The sequence below is a fragment of the Nyctereutes procyonoides genome, unplaced genomic scaffold, assembly GCF_905146905.1.
Source record: "Nyctereutes procyonoides isolate TBG_1078 unplaced genomic scaffold, NYPRO_anot_genome, whole genome shotgun sequence".
Classification (NCBI taxonomy): Eukaryota; Metazoa; Chordata; class Mammalia; order Carnivora; family Canidae; genus Nyctereutes; species Nyctereutes procyonoides.
This window is the reverse complement of record NW_026575024.1, coordinates 22,176,433-22,194,114: the sequence shown is the minus strand read 5'-3', so window position 1 is coordinate 22,194,114 and position 17,682 is coordinate 22,176,433. Positions and strand designations below refer to the sequence as shown.

Below are 17,682 nucleotides of genomic sequence, written 5' to 3'. Positions count from 1 at the left end.
GTGTTTTACTAACATATGTAACTTAAATGTGGAATATCTTCTAAAACACAACAGGTGAACACGTTAATGGTTTCAATTTATACCCTCTCTGGGGAGGGAAGTACCTGACCCATAATTATCTCAAACTTGTTTTTTCCCTAATGCATTCACATATGCATTATCCATCCCACCTATATCATTGCCTCCATATTGTCTGACACCCACTGTGTTATGTACAATGTAATCAAAGGTATGCTACATATAGATTATTAAATTGGGCAACTTACCACAATCTGTCATTTCAAAATCACCATTTATGTTTTTATTGTATGCCACAACTTCTCTTGGAATACTTTTCAATAGTACACTTCTATAGACCTATAGGTCAGAGTAGAAAAAAAGGACTGCTATGTCAGAGAGGCACAAGTTAAGCAAAACCAAAATAAGAACAAAACAGGTTACCAGTGAAAGGGTATTTGTCTGTATGGGTGATAATCAAGGGCAAGGGGTTGTTAGCCTGGCAAATGCAGATTACGGCAAACATCTTAGTAGACGGCATATGGAAGCAGAGCCTATCACCTAAACCATGCCATTGTAGGAGTTTACAAAACAGAAGACTTGAGGTAGCAGATAGCAACTAAACAGTGATGAGCAGGTTTCTTTTTTTTTTTTTAATTTTTATTTATTTATGATAGAGAGAGAGAGAGAGAGAGAGAGAGAGAGAGGCAGAGACACAGGCAGAGGGAGAAGCGGACTCCATGCACCAGGAGCCCGACGTGGGACTCGATCCCGGGTCTCCAGGATCGCGCCCTGGGCCAAAGGCAGGCGCCAAACCGCTGCGCCACCCAGGGATCCCTGATGAGCAGGTTTTGTCAAATAAAAGCAACTTCAAATATCTGAGCTTATTATTCTTCCTTTTTTAATTCCTTACATGAGAATTATTTGATCTCATGAAGGCTTATTTTCCTGCTCCCATCTCACTTCCACCTCCTTTCAGGTGGCACAGGAAAATCTGTTTCCCTTCTTTGCCCTAAATTCTTTCCTACCTCCAATATAGCTGAAAAGCATGACTGATTCCCTGTCATCCTATGAGTATTGGTATTGAGAGGATTTTTAGGAAGCTCTGGGTTGGTCCATTTTAGACCACACTAACTTCACCTTAATGATCTTTGGGGATAATCTGGACCTTTCTAGGGTCTGTTCCTGAGGGATTTTTCTGAAGGGTCCAGAAACTCTTAGCCTGTCATAGGATATAACAAATGCCTGTACTTGGCTCTTTTAATGTCTGTATCACTATCACTGTGTTTTGAAGCTTAGGTAAGGAAGTAAAATTATATGTGGGGCTCTCTTAGAAGGGGGTGTGACTACCAGTACTTGAGCATGGGATATCTGGGCAGTTATTTGTTCCTGAGATGGCAGATCACAAAGGTCAAAAAGGAGGCTATTATGTTCCCTAGAGCACAGCAACCAGGCTCTTTAGCAGTCAAAGCTTTAAGGTAGCTTAATCTTGTGTTCTTCAGCTACAGTAATAGTAATATTATGGAGGCAACAGTCATTAAATACTTACTATGTGCCAGGCCATCACTAGGTTAATATTTTATATTTCCATAGCTGAAAAGTTGTATAGGATTCTCACCATCACTACTATAAAACAACATTATCAAAAATGCTTGATATCTATTTAAAGATGCAAACATTAAGATTCTTTTTTTTATTTTTTTATTTTTTTATTTTTTTTCATTAAGATTCTTAATAGAAAATAGATGGCAGGGCAGCCCGGGTGGCTCAGTGGTCTAGTGCCTGCCTTTACCCCAGGGCATGATCCTGGAGTCCCAGGATCGAGCCCCGCATCGGGTTTCCTGCGTGGGGCCTGCTTGTCCCTCTGCCTGTGTCTCTGCCTCTCTCTCTCTCTCTCTGTGTCTCTCATGAGTAAATAAATAAAATATTAAAAAAAAAGAAAATAGATGGCAAAAGAAGCTTGACTTAAGTTAATAAATCCTCAAATTTCACTGGATTCAAATATCATTAGAGAATCAAGTCTATACAGTTAAAGAATATTATTATTATACATATTTTTCATTTGATTTTTTATAAAGTAGGCTCCATGCCCTATGGTGGGGTTTGAACTCATGACCTTGTGACTCACATGCTCTACTGACTAAACTAGCCAGGTGCCCCATATTTTTTGTGACAAATGTCCCCATTCAACAAATGAACAAATGAAATAGGAGAATATGTTAACAAGTATATGCAAATATATGGATGAGTTAGAAGCAGCCAATTTCCTGGCTTTTCTGAAACTGTCTTTAGAGTTTAATAGTATGCATTAAACCAAAAACTCTAGGGAGATCCCTGGGTGGCTCAGCGGTTTAGCGCCTGCCTTTGGCCCAGGGTGTGATCCTGGAGTCCTGGGATCGAGTCCTACATAGGGCTCCCTGCGTGGAGCCTGTTTCTCCCTCTGCCTGTGTCTCTACCTCTCTCTCTCTCTCTCTCTCTGTGTCTCACACGAGTAAATGAATAAAATCTTTAAAAAAAAACAAAAAAACAAAAAAAAAACACCTCTAAAGTAGAGTAAAACTGTAAAAGAAATTTACCTTCTATATGACTTGTCAACAGAGAAACAGTACAAACCTATTTTTGGACAGGAGGAAAAATAATGCAACTCACATGACTATTAGCCTGGGGCTGATTCCTGTAACTTTTCATTATTTCTTGAAAAGTTCTTTCTTCTTTTGTTACCTAAGGAAAATAAAAACTGTATTTATCAATTACTCTTAAAAGAAAAAGGCTCTGAACAAAACTTCAATTATAAGTTGTCACTGAGAGCAGTCTTGCAGAAAGCCATTAACCCCAGGCCAGTCCATGACTAAAAACCATTACCATTTATGATATTAACTACCTTTAAAGTTCAGGCTTTTGTGGCCTCTGGGAACTCAGTTAATAGTTTCATTAATCAAAAGCACTGATATTGCTATGGTATAACTCTACTGAAAATGCATTTTTTTATAAAAAGAATGATACAAGAAAACTCAGATCTGTGCATCCCCTGCAGTCTCTTTTATTAGCTTTTAAAGTACTTATTTAAAAGTAAATTAACCACATACTAAAGGACAGAAAATTTCTTGTGGTGATTCACAAGAAAATTGAGCAGTTACTATACGATGAAACTTTTATTTATTTTTAAAGATTTTATTTATTTATTCATGAGAGAGAGAGATAGAGAGAGAGAAACAGACAGAGACACAGGCAGAGGGAGAAGCAGGCTCTATTCAGGGAGCCCGACATGGGACTCAATCCCCAGTCTCCAGGATCATGCCCTGGACTGAAGGCGGCACTAAACCGCTGAGCCACCGTGCTGCCCACGATGAAGCTTTTAATATTTTAGGACAGATTATAGGGTTTCTTTTTTTTTCTTTTTTTGATTATAGGGTTTCTAATGCTTAGCCAGAAAATTTACAGTGGTGGCCAAAAGGAAGAAAATGGATTTTCATCTATAAAGGTATATTTTCTGGCTTATTATAAAGTTTACTTAATTTACTCCTTCCCTCTACTTCAATCAAAGTCCATTACCACTAAACCTTTTCTCTATAATGATGAGCTAGAAATGGCAAAGCCTGAACTCTGATAGTTCTCTGGAAAACACAAATGATTAGTTAATAACATTTATTAGTATTTATTTTGTACAGAGATTTAAAAAAAGCCCTGTGAGAGGATAATCAAAAATAAGTCTAAAAACATGTTCTCTGTCTCAAAAAGCTTAAAATTTAGATCTTAACTATGTACACTTACTAGGACTGCCAGTGTGGTCATATGGTTCAGACCAAAGTTATAGGTGATTGTCTCAGATATATCAGAATTTTAAAAAACAAGTAAGATATTATTTTATGATAAAAAACATACAATGTTGTAGCAACTACAAAATAAAATGCTCTTGTAAGGTGGTGCAACAAATTGCTAGAGAGCAATGTTATACAAGCTATTTTATGAATTATGAATTCATTAAATTATGAAATAGGAAATCCTAGGTTGCCATTTATTAATTGTATAACTTTGACAAGTTACTTGCAGCTCTGGGCCTTAGTTATCAGCCTACAACATAATGATCATTTTACTGTGAAGTATCAGATGAGAGGTGTCACAGGGATGGGGGTGGCAATGGTGCCGTTCACATTAATAATATGGAGAGCCATATACTACAAATGGTCTCTAAGATCTATTCCAATTTCTTTACAACCAATGTAGTCTTATGATATGGCAAAGCTAAAGAAATGGAGTCTAGAGTGAAGTAAGTCAATCGGAGAAAGACAAACAGTGTATGTTCTCATTCATTTGGGGAATATGAATAATAGTGAAAGGGAATATAAGGGAAGGGAGAAGAAATGTGTGGGAAATATCAGAAAGGGACACAGAACATAAAGACTCCTAACTCTGGGAAACGAACTAGGGGTGGTGGAAGGGGAGGAGGGCGGGGGGTGGGAGTGAATGGGTGACGGGCACTGAGGGGGACACTTGACGGGATGAGCACTGGGTGTTATTCTGTATGTTGGCAAATTGAACACCAATAAAAATTAATTTATTAAAAAAAAAAAGAAATGGAGTCTAGAGAATAAATAAAGTAGCTGGAATTTACTACTTAACCAACAGTGGTGGGCAGTGCTGGCAAATAGCATTTTTTTAAAAAAAAATTTTGTTTATTAAAAAAAAAAAGATTTTGTTTATTTATTCATGAGAGACACACACACACACACAGAGAAGCAGAGACACAGGCAGAGGGAGAAGCAGGCTCCATGCAGGAAGTCTGACATGGGACTCCATCCTGGGTCTCCAGGATCAGGCCCTGGGCTGAAGGTGGCGCTAAACCGCTAAGCCACCTGTGCTGCTCAGCAAATAGCATTTAAGGCAAACTAGTAAGTGCAACAGATGCTCTTGTAAGGTGGTGCAACAAATAAAAGCAACTTCAAATATCTTTTTCTTCCTGTGAAGAATAAAAGAATGGGAAACTAGGACCAAGAGCTTCCCCTAGTTTATATATTACCTTTGCCATGATGTAAAAGGCACAAAGGAGCAGCTGATCCAAATGTCTGTCTTTCATAAGATCAGGGCAGTGAACTAAAGTAAATTCAAAACATGTCCATATCTTCCTTCGTAACTCATTTGAAACATCCAGTTTTAAACATAAATCACGTAAGCGGACACTTGCCAAATGATAGACCTAAGATGGAAGGTAGTACATTAAGACAAAAACAAAACAAAACAAAACAAAAAACAAAAAAAATCCCAAGTAATTTCTCTAATTTACCTCTTACCATGAACTTGGGCTTTGGGCCAAGACTGACAAACACCTAGGCTGTTGATAAATGTTATGTAAAATTACATAAAATTTCTGTCCTACAGCAGGAGACCACAGATTGAAGCAAAATTCTCTTTAGAAAACCGTCCTAAAGGGGTACCTAGGTGGGTAAGTTGGTTGAGCATCTGCCTTGGGCTCAGGTCATGATCTAGATTCCAAGGATTCAGCCCCGTGTTGGGCTCCCTGTTTAGTAGTGAATCTGCTCCTCCCTCTACTCCTCCCCACTGCCCGTGATCTCTGTCATATGCTCTAATAAACAAATAAGTAAATAAATATCTTAAAAAATTATTTTGAAAAAGATGTCCTCTGTGCTGTCACCTATGTAAACAAAGTAAGAAACACTAACTGCAGGATTTACTTGCATCATAACCATTATGAATACATAATTTTTCAAGTGTTCAGAAATTCCCCACACCTTTTTTTTTGTTCAGATAAAACTGCCACAAAGTCTAAAATGTCAGATAGTAGGGGTGCCTGGCTGACTGAGTTGGTGGAGCATACAATTCTTGATCTCGGGGTTGTGGGTTCAAGCTCCAGGTTGCATGTAGAGATTACTTAAAAATAAAATCTCAAAAAGAAAAGTCATATAATAAAGAGCTAAAATGTTTGACTTCAAGAATAAGACAGAAAGCTAAACAATTTAAAAGGCTTCCCCTATGTTCTACATTGTTTCCACAAGCACATAAATGGAATATTAAATTCAGTTCAATGCCTTGAAACCTTTCATTTTTGTAATTTTTTTATTTTTAAAATTATGTATTATTATTTTTAAAAGATTTTATTTATTTATTCATTCATGAGAGACACACAGAGAGAGAGAGGCAGAGACATAGGCAGAGGGAGAAGCAGGCTCCATGCAGGAAGCCTGATGTGGGACTGGATCCTGGGACTATAGGATCATGCCCTGAACCAAAGGCAGATGCTCAACTGCTGAGCCACCCAGGTGTCTCTCGTTTTTATAATCTTTGTATGAACTGATAGTAATGCAAATGACCAGAAGGTCCATACAAGAGTCTAAAATGGCTTCCAGTCATCCAAGAAGCATTATGTTTTACTGTTTTAAGCCTTTAAATTTAAATGTTCAGGGAAAAATAATGAAAAAGAGTCAAATATCCCTTATATAAAAGTATCTTTGGCAGGAAAATAATCCACAAATTAGAGTTTAAAAACAAATGTAAACTATCCAACACACTAATCTGAAAAAAAGAGAGGTGGTTGACTCCAAAGCCACAAGTGATTCATTTTTTTTTTCCACAAGTGATTCATTTTATAGCAAACTAATTTTCTGCATCCTATCACCTTATTTCTGGTTGAGATGGCCAAGAGATAAACAGAATCCATTTCGGTCAGACAAGTGGGAAAGATGCTAAAACTTTGTATTTGTGATAGAAAATAAAAGATACAGTCCTAATTTAAAAGATTACAAGAAATATGTAATTAAATAATACTTGTTAAGTATCTTTTACAGAGTTGATCCAATGCATTACAGAAACATATTCTGAAAGTCTTCTGATTTTAACAAAAAATTCATAGAAAATTCCATTCAGGCACAGAACGCCAGTATCACATGGAGTTCAACATAATTAATAGCTGTAATTTATTCAAGGAATGGGGGATCCCTGGGTGGCGCAGCGGTTTGGCGCCTGCCTTTGGCCCAGGGCGCGATCCTGGAGACCTGGGATCGAGTCCCACGTCGGGCTCCCGGTGCATGGAGCCTGCTTCTCCCTCTGCCTGTGTCTCTGCCTCTCTCTCTCTCTGTGTGTGTGACTATCATAAAAAAAAAATTAAAAATAAGCTTTAAAAAAAATTTTATTCAAGGAATGGTTATTTTGAATTCACTATAGACCCGGACACTTATGCTCCTTATAGACATAACTATTCTCTTTGAGGATAAATTTTTCGATCTCCTAATCTATATCAATATGCTAAAAAAAAACCAGATTCTGAAATAGATTCAGAATTAAAAATTCAGAACTACAGTTTTATTTCTGTCAATCTTAGATTCATTATCAAAGGCAGAAATCTGCCATTTTGAAAATTAAAAATAGGGAATGGGGGAAAAGCTGCATTTTGAATCTCTGTTTTTAAAACAAGCCTAGAAAGGCACAAAGGGGAGGTAGGATTTGGGGAGTCAGAGTAGAGGAGGCAATGGGAGTAGAGAAAAGGGCAAGTCTTTCAAGAATTAATGATGAAGGGCAGCCCCGGTGGTGCAGCAGTTTAGCACTGCCTTCAGCCCAGGGTGTGATCCTGGAGACCTGGGATCGAGTCCCATGTTGGGCTCCTTGCGTGGAGCCTGTTTCTCCCTCTGCCTGTGTCTCTCATGAGTAAATACATAAAATCTTTTTTTTTTTTAATTTTTTTTTTATTTATTTATGATAGTCACAGAGAGAGAGAGGCAGAGACACAGGCAGAGGGAGAAGCAGGCTCCATGCACCGGGAGCCCGATGTGGGATTCGATCCCGGGTCTCCAGGATCGCGCCCTGGGCCAAAGGCAGGCGCCAAACCGCTGCGCCACCCAGGGATCCCAATACATAAAATCTTAAAAAAAAAAAAAAAAAGAATAAAATATCTCTTTCATTCCTATACCACCAATAATGAATAACCCCAAAATAAAATAAAGAAAGCAAATGCATTTATAATATCATGAATAATAGTTAGGAATCAACCAACGAGGTCAAAGAGTATATACTGAAAACTGCAAAATACTGCTGAAAGAAACTAAAGATAAATAATAAAACACTGTAAGTTAACTAAAAAACAAAACACCCAAAACACAAATAAATGGAAAGATATCCCATATTCGTGGACTTGAAGGCTTAATAACGGTAATAAGATGTCAATACTAGTCAAAGCAATTTACAGATTCAGTGCAATCCCTATCAAAATCCCCATGATGTTTTTTTACAGAAATAGAAAAACCATCTTAAGAAAAATCCATCCTAAAACTCATGTGGAATCTCAAGGGGCTCTGGATTGCCAAAATAATCTCGAAAAAGAAGAACAAAGTTGGAAGGCTCACATTTCCCAATTTTAAAACACACTACAAAGTTCTAGTAATCAAAACAGTATAGGACTACCATAAACACAGAAATTAAGACGACAGGGATGCCTGGGTGGCTCAGTGGTGAGTGTCTGCTTTGGCTCAGAGCGTGAGCCCTGGGGTCCCGGGATTGAGTCCCACACATTGGGCTCCCTGCATGGAGCCTGTTTCTCCCTCCACCTGTGTCTCTGCACCCCCCACCCCCCCGTGTCTCTCTCATGGATAAATAAATAAAATCCTAAAAAGAAAAAAAAGAAATTACGAGGACAATGCTTAGAAAAGAGCCCAGAAATAAGCTGTCACACATATGGTTCAATGGCTTTGGAAAATGGTGCCAAGACCATTTAAGGGAAAAGAGTCTTTTCAACAAATAGTGTTGAGAAAACGGATGCAAAAGAATGAGGCTAGATCCTCATCTTCCACCATATACAAAATTAACTCAAAGTGAATCAAAGAATTAAACACAATTGCTGAAAATATAAAACTCCTACAAAAAAACAGGGGGAAAAGCTTCATGACATTGGAATGCTTCATGATTTCTTGGATATGACACAAAAAGGAAAAGACAGTAAAATAAAACATAGACAAACTGAACTTCTTCAAAGTCAAAATGACTATCAACACAGAGAAAAGGAAACTCCTGGAATGGGAGAAAATACTTGCAGATTATAAACCTGATAAGGATTCTTATCATGAATATATAAAGAACTACAGCTCAATGACAAAACTCAAATACAAAATGGGCAAAAGACTTTAATAAATATTTCTCCAAGGAAAACAGATGGCCAATAAACACATGATGGATGCTCAACACCACTAATAATTAGGGAAATGCAAATCAAAACTATGAGATACCACTTCATTCTGGTTTTTTTTTTTTTTTAAAGATATTATTTAGGGCAGCCCCGGTGGCGCAGTGGTTTAGCGCCGCCTGCAGCCCAGGGCGTGATCCTGGAGACCCTGGATCGAGTCCCACGTCAGGCTCTCTGTATGATGCCTGGTTCTCCTCTGCCTGTGTCTCTGCCTCTCTCTCTGTGTCTCTCATGAATAAATAAATAAATAAATAAATAAATAAATAAATAAATAAATAAATAAATAAATAAATAAAAAGATTTTATTTATTTGAGAAAGAGTAAGCGAGAGCGAGCATGAGCAGGGAGGGAAGAGAGAGAGGGAGAAGCAGACTCCTTGCTAAGCAGGGAGCCTGATGCGGGGCTCAATCCCAGGACCCTGCCATCATGATCTGGCAGAGACTTAACAGACTGAGCCACGAACGTGCTCTCCCCACCCTTCAGTCTCATTAAGATGGCTACTATCAAAAATAACATGGGACATGCGGTTGCTCAGTGGTTGAGCATCTGTCTTCCTTTGATTCAGGGTGTGATCCTGGGGTCCTGGGATGGAGTCCCACATCAGGCTTCCTGCATGGAGCCTGCTTCTCCCTCTGCCTTATGTCTCTGCCTCTCTCTCTGTGTCTCTGATCAATAAATAAATATAATCTTAAAAAAAAAATAACAGAAAACAGAGTTGACAAGAATGTGGAGAACTTGGAACCTCATGTATGGTAGCAGAAATATAAAACTATTTTTTTAAAAGATTTTATTTATTCATGAGAAAAGGGGAGGGGGGCAAAGACACAGGCAGATTCAGAAGCAGACTCCATCCCGGGACTCCAGGATCATGCCCTGAGCTGATGGCAGAGACACTCAACCGCTGAGCCACCCAGGCGTCTCTATAGCAGGAATATAAAATGGGACTGACACTGTGGAAAATGGTATGACAGTTCCTCAAAAAATTAAATTCAGAATTACTATTCTACTTCTGGGTATATATACAAGAAAACTGAAAACAGAGACTTGAGTAGATATTTGTACACTAATGTTCATAGCAGCATTATTTGCAATAACCAAAAAGGTAGAAACAACCTAAATGTTCATGTATGGATGAATTGAAAAACAAAATGTGATATATAAATACAGTGGGATACTATTCAGACTTAAAAAGGAAATTCTGAATGATGCTATAATATGGATGAATCTTGAAGACTTATGCTAAGTGAAACAAACCCTATTATAAAAGGATGCATATTTATACTTATATGAGGTGCCTGGAGTAGTTAAATGCATAGAGACAGAAAAAAGAATGGTGGCTGCCGGGAGCTGGTGTTGGGAAGAGGAATGGGGAATTATTGTAATTGGAACAGAGTTTCAGTTTAGGAAGATGACAACGTTCTGGGATGGATGATGGTGAAAACTGTGTATCAGTGTGAATGTACTTAATGAAACTTAACTGTACACTTAAAAATGGTTAAAATGATAAATTTTATATTATGTATATTTTACCATACACACAAAAGAGAATGCTAAAGGTGCTCTATTACTCAATCTTTCTTGCACTGATTAAATGAGATCATTTTATTTTTAAATAATCTCTATACCCAATATGGGGCTCGAACTTACAACCCTATGATTAAGAGTCACATGCTCTACTGACTGAGCCAGCCAGGCACCCCAAATGAGATCTTTTGGATGCCATAAAATCACATACCTTTCTATAAAACAGTGCTAAAGAACCAGTTCTCTTTGGTTTGCTTATTCCAGTTGGATGTGCCTCTTGCGCTTTAGTCAGATGAGTCTGTTTCGGAGAAGCACCAATTAATGACTGAGCAGTAAGTGATATAGGACTCTCGACTTTGGACTCCTGAGCTGTGTTCATGGAAATTGGTATCAGTGTGATTTCTCCAGCATCATTTGCGATACCTAAACATATAAGCAAGAGTTTTCAGTTTTAGAAATAAGCTGCACGTGTTCCAGAAGGTGGTCAATTATCTTTAACTATCTATGTATAAAAATAGGAATAGGTGAGAAAAGGAGAAGAAATCCACAAAAATAGTTATCCTAGGTTATAACACCCTTGTTTTCTATTTCTGCTCTGAAAAAATACTATTTTGAATTCTGAAGGAGATGTTTTTAACCAAGAAACAAGATTTTTGCAACTCATTCATAAAGCTCAGATAAAAAAGTAAAATAGTCCTAACAAAAAGGATGGTAAATTTTTAAAATGTGAAAATTCAAAAAACCATGTAGGTTCAAAACAAAACAAAACAAAAACAAAAGATGGAAACAGGATTTTTATGGCAATGACACTATTCTGTATAATACTATAATGGTGGATATGTGTCATTAAACTTAAGTCAAAATCTGTACAACGTACAATACCAAGAGTGGACCCTAATGTAAACTATAGACTTGGGGTAATAATGATGTGTCAATGTAGGTTCATCCATTGTTAATAAATATGCTATTCTGGTGCAGGATGCTGATGGTGACGGAAGCTGTGTATGTGTGGCAGTGGGTATACGGGAAACCCCTGTACCTTCTACTCAATTTGCTGTGAACCCAAAACTGCTCTAAAATAATAAATTAAAAAAAATAGTATACGTTCAAAAGAAACTGGGTTAAAAAGGCCATGTGATCCAATCCAGCAAGACAAATTTTAAATTATTAACCAATTCAGAAAAAATGTAAGATAAAGGCATTAAAATATTACCGTGCAATGGGATTGTAACTTTATGTCCTGTTGTCCCTGTAACTATGGCTGTGGCCATAGTTAGAAGACTCTGCCCAGGTGAAATTGATATATTTTCAGCAGTAATGCTTGAAGAAGGGGCAATTTTCAATTTTGTTCCTTCTGTTATGATCCTGTCCACAAGCATTTCCTTTGGGGGGTCTTCCCCAAAAAGTCTTCTCTTAGCACTCCCTGCAGTAGGAGAACTGTAGCGTTCATGGACAGAAATTGGAGACAATGGTTGCATATCTAATAGAAAGAAAAATAAATTTAAAACAGTTTGATCATATTCCCAAATAATCCATCATACTCATTCATTCAAAAAATAGATATTGAGCTACTATGTTAAGCACTAGGGATTTAGCAGTAAATAACATGGCTTCTGTCTTCATGAAATATAAGAAAATCTAGTGAAAGAATGAAAAGTCATTACATGTGAAAATTATGATAACTCATCTTCTTGGTTTCCCGAACTCCTGCCTACTACGAAAGGAGCAAAACAAGGGACACCTGGGTGGCTCAGGGCATGATCCTGGAGTTCCGGGATTGAGTCCCACATTGGGCTCCTGCGAGGAGTTTGCGTCTCCCTCTGCCTATGTCTCTGCCTTTTCTCTGTGCCTCTCATGAATAAATATATAAAATCTTTATTTTTTTTAAAGATTTTATTTATTTATTCATGAGAGAGAGGCAGAGACACAGGCAGAGGGAGAAGCAGGCTCCACTCAGGGAGCCCGATGTGGGACTCGATCCCGGGTCCCCAGGATCACACCCCGGGCTGCAGGCAGTGCTAAACTGCTGTGCCACCGGGGCTGCGCATATAAAATCTTTAAAAAGGAAAAAAGGAGGGGATCCCTGGGTGGCGCAGCGGTTTGGCGCCTGCCTTTGGCCCAGGGCGCGATCCTGGAGACCCGGAATCGAGTCCCATATCGGGCTCCCGGTGCATGGAGCCTGCTTCTCCCTCTGCCCGTGTCTCTGCCTCTCTCTCTCTCTCTGTGACTATCATAAATAAATAAAAATTAAAAAAAATAAATAAAAATAAAAAGGAAAAAAGGAGCAAAACATTAAGGGTAAAGTAGAGGTTGAGAGGTAGAATGAAGTGACCACTAAATTGAAGTAGTCCAATTAGCTTCTGTCCCTCAATTTTATCTAGTAAATAAGGAAAATCAGTGATTTGGTTCACAGTTTTGCTTCTTCCAATATGCCCACACATAAGCAGTTTAAGGTACTATGGCTTTCTCACTTAGTAGGTACAGAATCATCTTTTATAAGCCCATTAGAAGATAAAGATACATAAAGGTGATATGATTAACTTGCCTTAATCTGAGGGTTGGCAGTAGTGTTGATCAAAAAGAAAGTAAGGTTATAGATTATATCTATTTTCAATGCTATCCTTCTATAGGAGCAGCTTTCCCTCTCTACCAAATGCAAAGGTTCCCCTAGCCCCTTACAACCCTACATCTTTAATCCTTCCTTACCTTCCCCAATCCATTGTTTCTTTACAGGAATATGATATGCTTTATTCTTTAAATTTTTTTTTATTCTTTAAATTTTATTTATTTATTTATTTATTTATTTGAGGGTGCATGCACGCACACGTGGGGCAGGAGGAGGAGCAGGAGAGGGAGAATAAGAACCCTAAGCAGGCTCCAAGTCCAGTGCAGAGCAGAAGCAGGGCTCAATCTCATGATCCTGAGATCATGAGCTGGGCCAAAATCAAGAGTCAGATGCTTAACCAACTGAGCCCTCCGGGCGCTCCTTTATTCCTTATTTTTATTTAAAAAAACTTATTTATTTATTCATGAAAGACGCAGAGAGAGGGGCAGTGACATTGGCAGAGGAAGAAGCAGGCTCCCTGGGGGGTACCTGATGTGGGACTCCATCCCAGGACTCTGGGACCACGACCTGAGCCAAAGGCAGACACTCAACCACTGAGCCACCTGAGTGCCCCTATTTTTTATTTTGGAAAAGATTTTACTTATTTGAGAGAGAAAAAGAAAGTACACGAGTGGGGGGAGGGGCAGATGGAGAAGCAGACTCCCCACTGAGAAGGGAACACAATGCCACTGGGCTCCATCCTGGACTCCAGGATGATGACCTGAGCCCAAGGCAGATGCTCAACCAAATGAGCCACTGAGCCTCCCTATTTTAAAACTTTTTATTTTTTTAATTTTTAAAAGGATTTTATTTATTTATGCATTCATTCATTCATTCATTCATGAGACACACACAGAGAGGCAGGCAGAGGGAGAATCAGGTTCCTTGCAGGGAGTCCAATCCAGGACCCCAATCCCAGGACCCCAATCCCAGGACCCCAGGATCACGCCAAGTTGAAGGCAGATGCTCAACCACTGAGTCACTCAGGCGTCCCTATTTTAAAACTTTTTTTTTTGTTATTTTTTTTTAAACTTTTTATTTTTATTTATTTATGATAGTCACACAGAGAGAGAGAGAGGCAGAGACACAGGCAGAGGGAGAAGCAGGCTCCATGCAAGGGGAGCCCGATGTGGGATTCGATCCCGGGTCTCCAGGATCACGCCCTGGGCCAAAGGCAGGCGCTAAACCGCTGCGCCACCCAGGGATCCCCCTATTTTAAAACTTTTTAAAAGTAATTTTCATACCCATCATGAGGCTCAAACTCACAATCGAGATCAAGAGGTCCCCAAACCACTGACTGAGCCAGCCAGGCACTCATATACTATGCTTTTTAAGTGAAAGCATTTCAGGGCACCTCGCTGGCTCAGTCGGTGGTACATGGGCCTCTTGATCTTGGGAGTCTTGGGTTTGAGCCCCAGAATGGAAGAGATCACTTAAATAAGTAAATATTAAAAAAAATAAAAAACATTTCACTATTTATTTTTACATTCACTAGATAACTAGACAGCCATATAATATATTTTCAAAACATGCTTACGAGGTATAAAGATTACTTCTGGCAATGATTTGACAGCTCTCTGTATTAATGAGGTAAGTGGACAAATAGTCATGGTTTAACAAAAACCTCTCTGTAATTCTGGGGCTTATGAAAGAGGCTCTGATTTCCCAACCTCAGTAGAAAGTATTAAGTTTTATTGTAGCTCCCATTATCCCTAATGGGAGTCTATCTGGATCCTTTTTCTTTTTCTCTTTTTTTAAAGATTTATTCATTCATGAGAGACACACAGAGAGAGGCAGAGACACAGGCAGAGGGAGAAGCAGGCTCCCAAGAGGGAGCCCGATGCAGGACTTGACCCCCGGACTGGGATCACGCCCTGAGCCAAAGGCAGACACTCAATGGCTGAGCCACCCAGGCGTCCCAACCTGGATCCTTACACACAAGAAATCTAAGGCAGCTGTTGAATCTGACTAGAAATGTTAAAAGCTGACATTTCAATAGCGGATTCACATTATAGCCATGAAGTTAGCTATAAACCCCTTCAAATTATCTTTTCCTAGCCCAGCCGTGGAAAAGCTACAGTGAACAACTAATAAATATACAAATTAATTAATTGTCTTTTTCTGCCCAGAGTCAAGGCTCAATATTAATTGTTTTCTAAGGATTTTTCCATTATTTGATTCTCTTGGTTGCATTTTTTAAAAAGACTTTAGGGGCAGCCCCAGGGCCTTAGCGGTTTAGCGCCACCTTCAGCCCGGGGCATGATCCTGTTGAACCAGATTGAGTCCAGGTCAGGCTCCCAGCATGGAGCCTGCTTCTCCCTATGTGTCTCTGCCGCTCTCTGTCTCTCATGAATAAATAAAATCTTAAAAAAAAAAAAAAAAGACTTTACGTTTACGTATTTACTTACTTATTTTTTTGTTAAAGACTTTATGTATTCATGAGACACATAAAGAGGCAGAGACATAAGTTGAGGGAAAAGCAGGCTCCCTACAGGGAGCCAGATGTGGGACTTAAGCCCAGGACCCCAGGATCACAACCTGAGCCAAAGGCACAAGCTCAACCACTAAGCCACATAGGTGCCCTGAGATTTAACTTATTTATTTGAGGAAGAGAGAGAGAGCGTGTGCAAAAGAGAGCAAAAACAGGGAAGAGGGGGCAAAGGGAGAAGAAGCAGCAGACTCCCTGCTGAGCAGGGAGCCCAATGTGGGGCTTGATCTTAGGACCCTGGGATCATGAACCTCTCCAAAGGCAGACACTCAACTTGAGCAACCCAGGCACCCAGTAAGATTTCTTAAAGATCATAAAATAATCCTAATCATTTCCATTGCTTATGAAGATTGTTTTGTATGCAGAGCTTGCACATTTTTATAATCTAGCACTAGATGTAAAGCAAAGACTATGCATGTGCCTGCACGCACACACAATTATGGTCCAAAAAAGGATCAAGAGCTATGTGAAAAATGAATACTTGTTCATCTAAAGTTAGTTCAGGGATATGTGATCAAAAGATTAGGGGTGCCAAGGTGGCTCAGCAGTTTAGCACCTGCCTTCAGCCCAGGGTGTGATCCTGGAGTCCCGGGATTGAGTCCCACATTGGGCTCCCTGCATGGAGCCTGCTTCTCTCTCTGCCTATATCTCTTATCTCTGCCTTTCTCTCTCTGTGTCTCTCATGAATAAGTAAATAAAATCTTAAAAAAAAAAAAATCTTAAAAAAAAAAAAAGAGTTGGATGCTCAACCAACTGAGCCACTCAGGTGCCCTTCCGCTTCAAATATTTATCTTTCTACAGAGACATACATGGAAAAAGAACATAACTTTTGTCACATCTGAAAAGTAGGTATTTTGCTTATTTACAGAGTTTTCCATTAGCATTTAGAAAAGCTGTATGTTGGGGCACCTAGGTGGCTCAGTTGGTTGAGCATCCCACTCTTGATTTCAGCTCAGGTCATGATCTCAGTATCATGAAATCAAGTCTCATATTGGGCTCCATGCTTAGTGTGGAGTCTGCTTGAGATTCTCTCTCTCCCTCTGCCCCTCGCCCTGCGCTCTTTAAATAAATAAAATCTTAGAAAAGTTGTGGGTTTATTAAAATGCTAAAATACTTTCTATAACTGACATGGCAATTTAAAAAAGAGATATTAAAAATCAGAGCAACAGGTGAGATGGAGCCCCCCAATTTGGCTCTGCACTTGGTGTGGAGCCTGCTTAAGATTTTTTCCCTCTCCCCTCCCCCACTCTTTCTCTAAAAAATGAAAAAAAAATCAGAGCAAAAATCTTATTACTTTGGTATAAGAAACTATACAATGGGCTACACAAAGGTGTTGGTATAAGCCCCTCTTCATTTTTTAATTAAAAAAATATTTTTTTTTGAAGATTTCTTTATTTGAGAGAGAAGAGAGAGCATGAGTGGGGGGGGAAGAGCAGAGGGAAAAGAACAAGCAGACTGTGCCCTGAGCGTGGAGCCCAATGCAGGGCTCAATCTGAGGACTCCAAGATCAAGACCTGAGCTGAGGGACGCCTGGGTATCTCAGTGGTTGAGTATCTGCCTTTGGCACAGGGTGTGATCCTGGAGTCCTAAGATCCAGTACCTCATTTGATTCCCTGTAGGAAGCCTGCTTCTCTCTCTGCCTGTGTCTCTGCCCCTCTCTCTGTGTCTCTCATGAATAAATAAAACCTTAAAAAAAAGAAAAGAAAAAAAAAAAGACCTGAGCTGAAACCAAGAATTGGATGCTCAACTGACTGAGCCACCTAACTGCCCCTTTACATTTTTATTATTTTTTATAAGCCCCCTTTTAAATCCTGATGAAGAAATTAGATTTCATTATACTATATTAGCAAGACTTGGTATTTTCTTTGAGAAAATTATCTTTGT

The 17,682-nt window shown here is 39.1% G+C and overlaps 1 protein-coding gene across 3 annotated transcripts in view; it reads right to left on the bottom strand.

Annotated features, from left to right (window-relative positions):
• Positions 1-17,682, bottom strand: part of RBL1 (RB transcriptional corepressor like 1) — a 61,672-nt gene that overhangs the window by 14,284 nt on the left and 29,706 nt on the right. For all 3 annotated transcript variants that reach the window (XM_055343338.1, XM_055343356.1, XM_055343347.1), the window contains 5 exons: positions 11,919-12,185; positions 10,917-11,128; positions 5,015-5,191; positions 2,647-2,718; positions 267-357 (listed from right to left, as the gene is read on the bottom strand). In XM_055343338.1, coding sequence (XP_055199313.1) covers positions 267-357; positions 2,647-2,718; positions 5,015-5,191; positions 10,917-11,128; positions 11,919-12,185 — 819 coding nt within the window. The remainder of the gene's footprint in view (positions 1-266; positions 358-2,646; positions 2,719-5,014; positions 5,192-10,916; positions 11,129-11,918; positions 12,186-17,682) is intronic.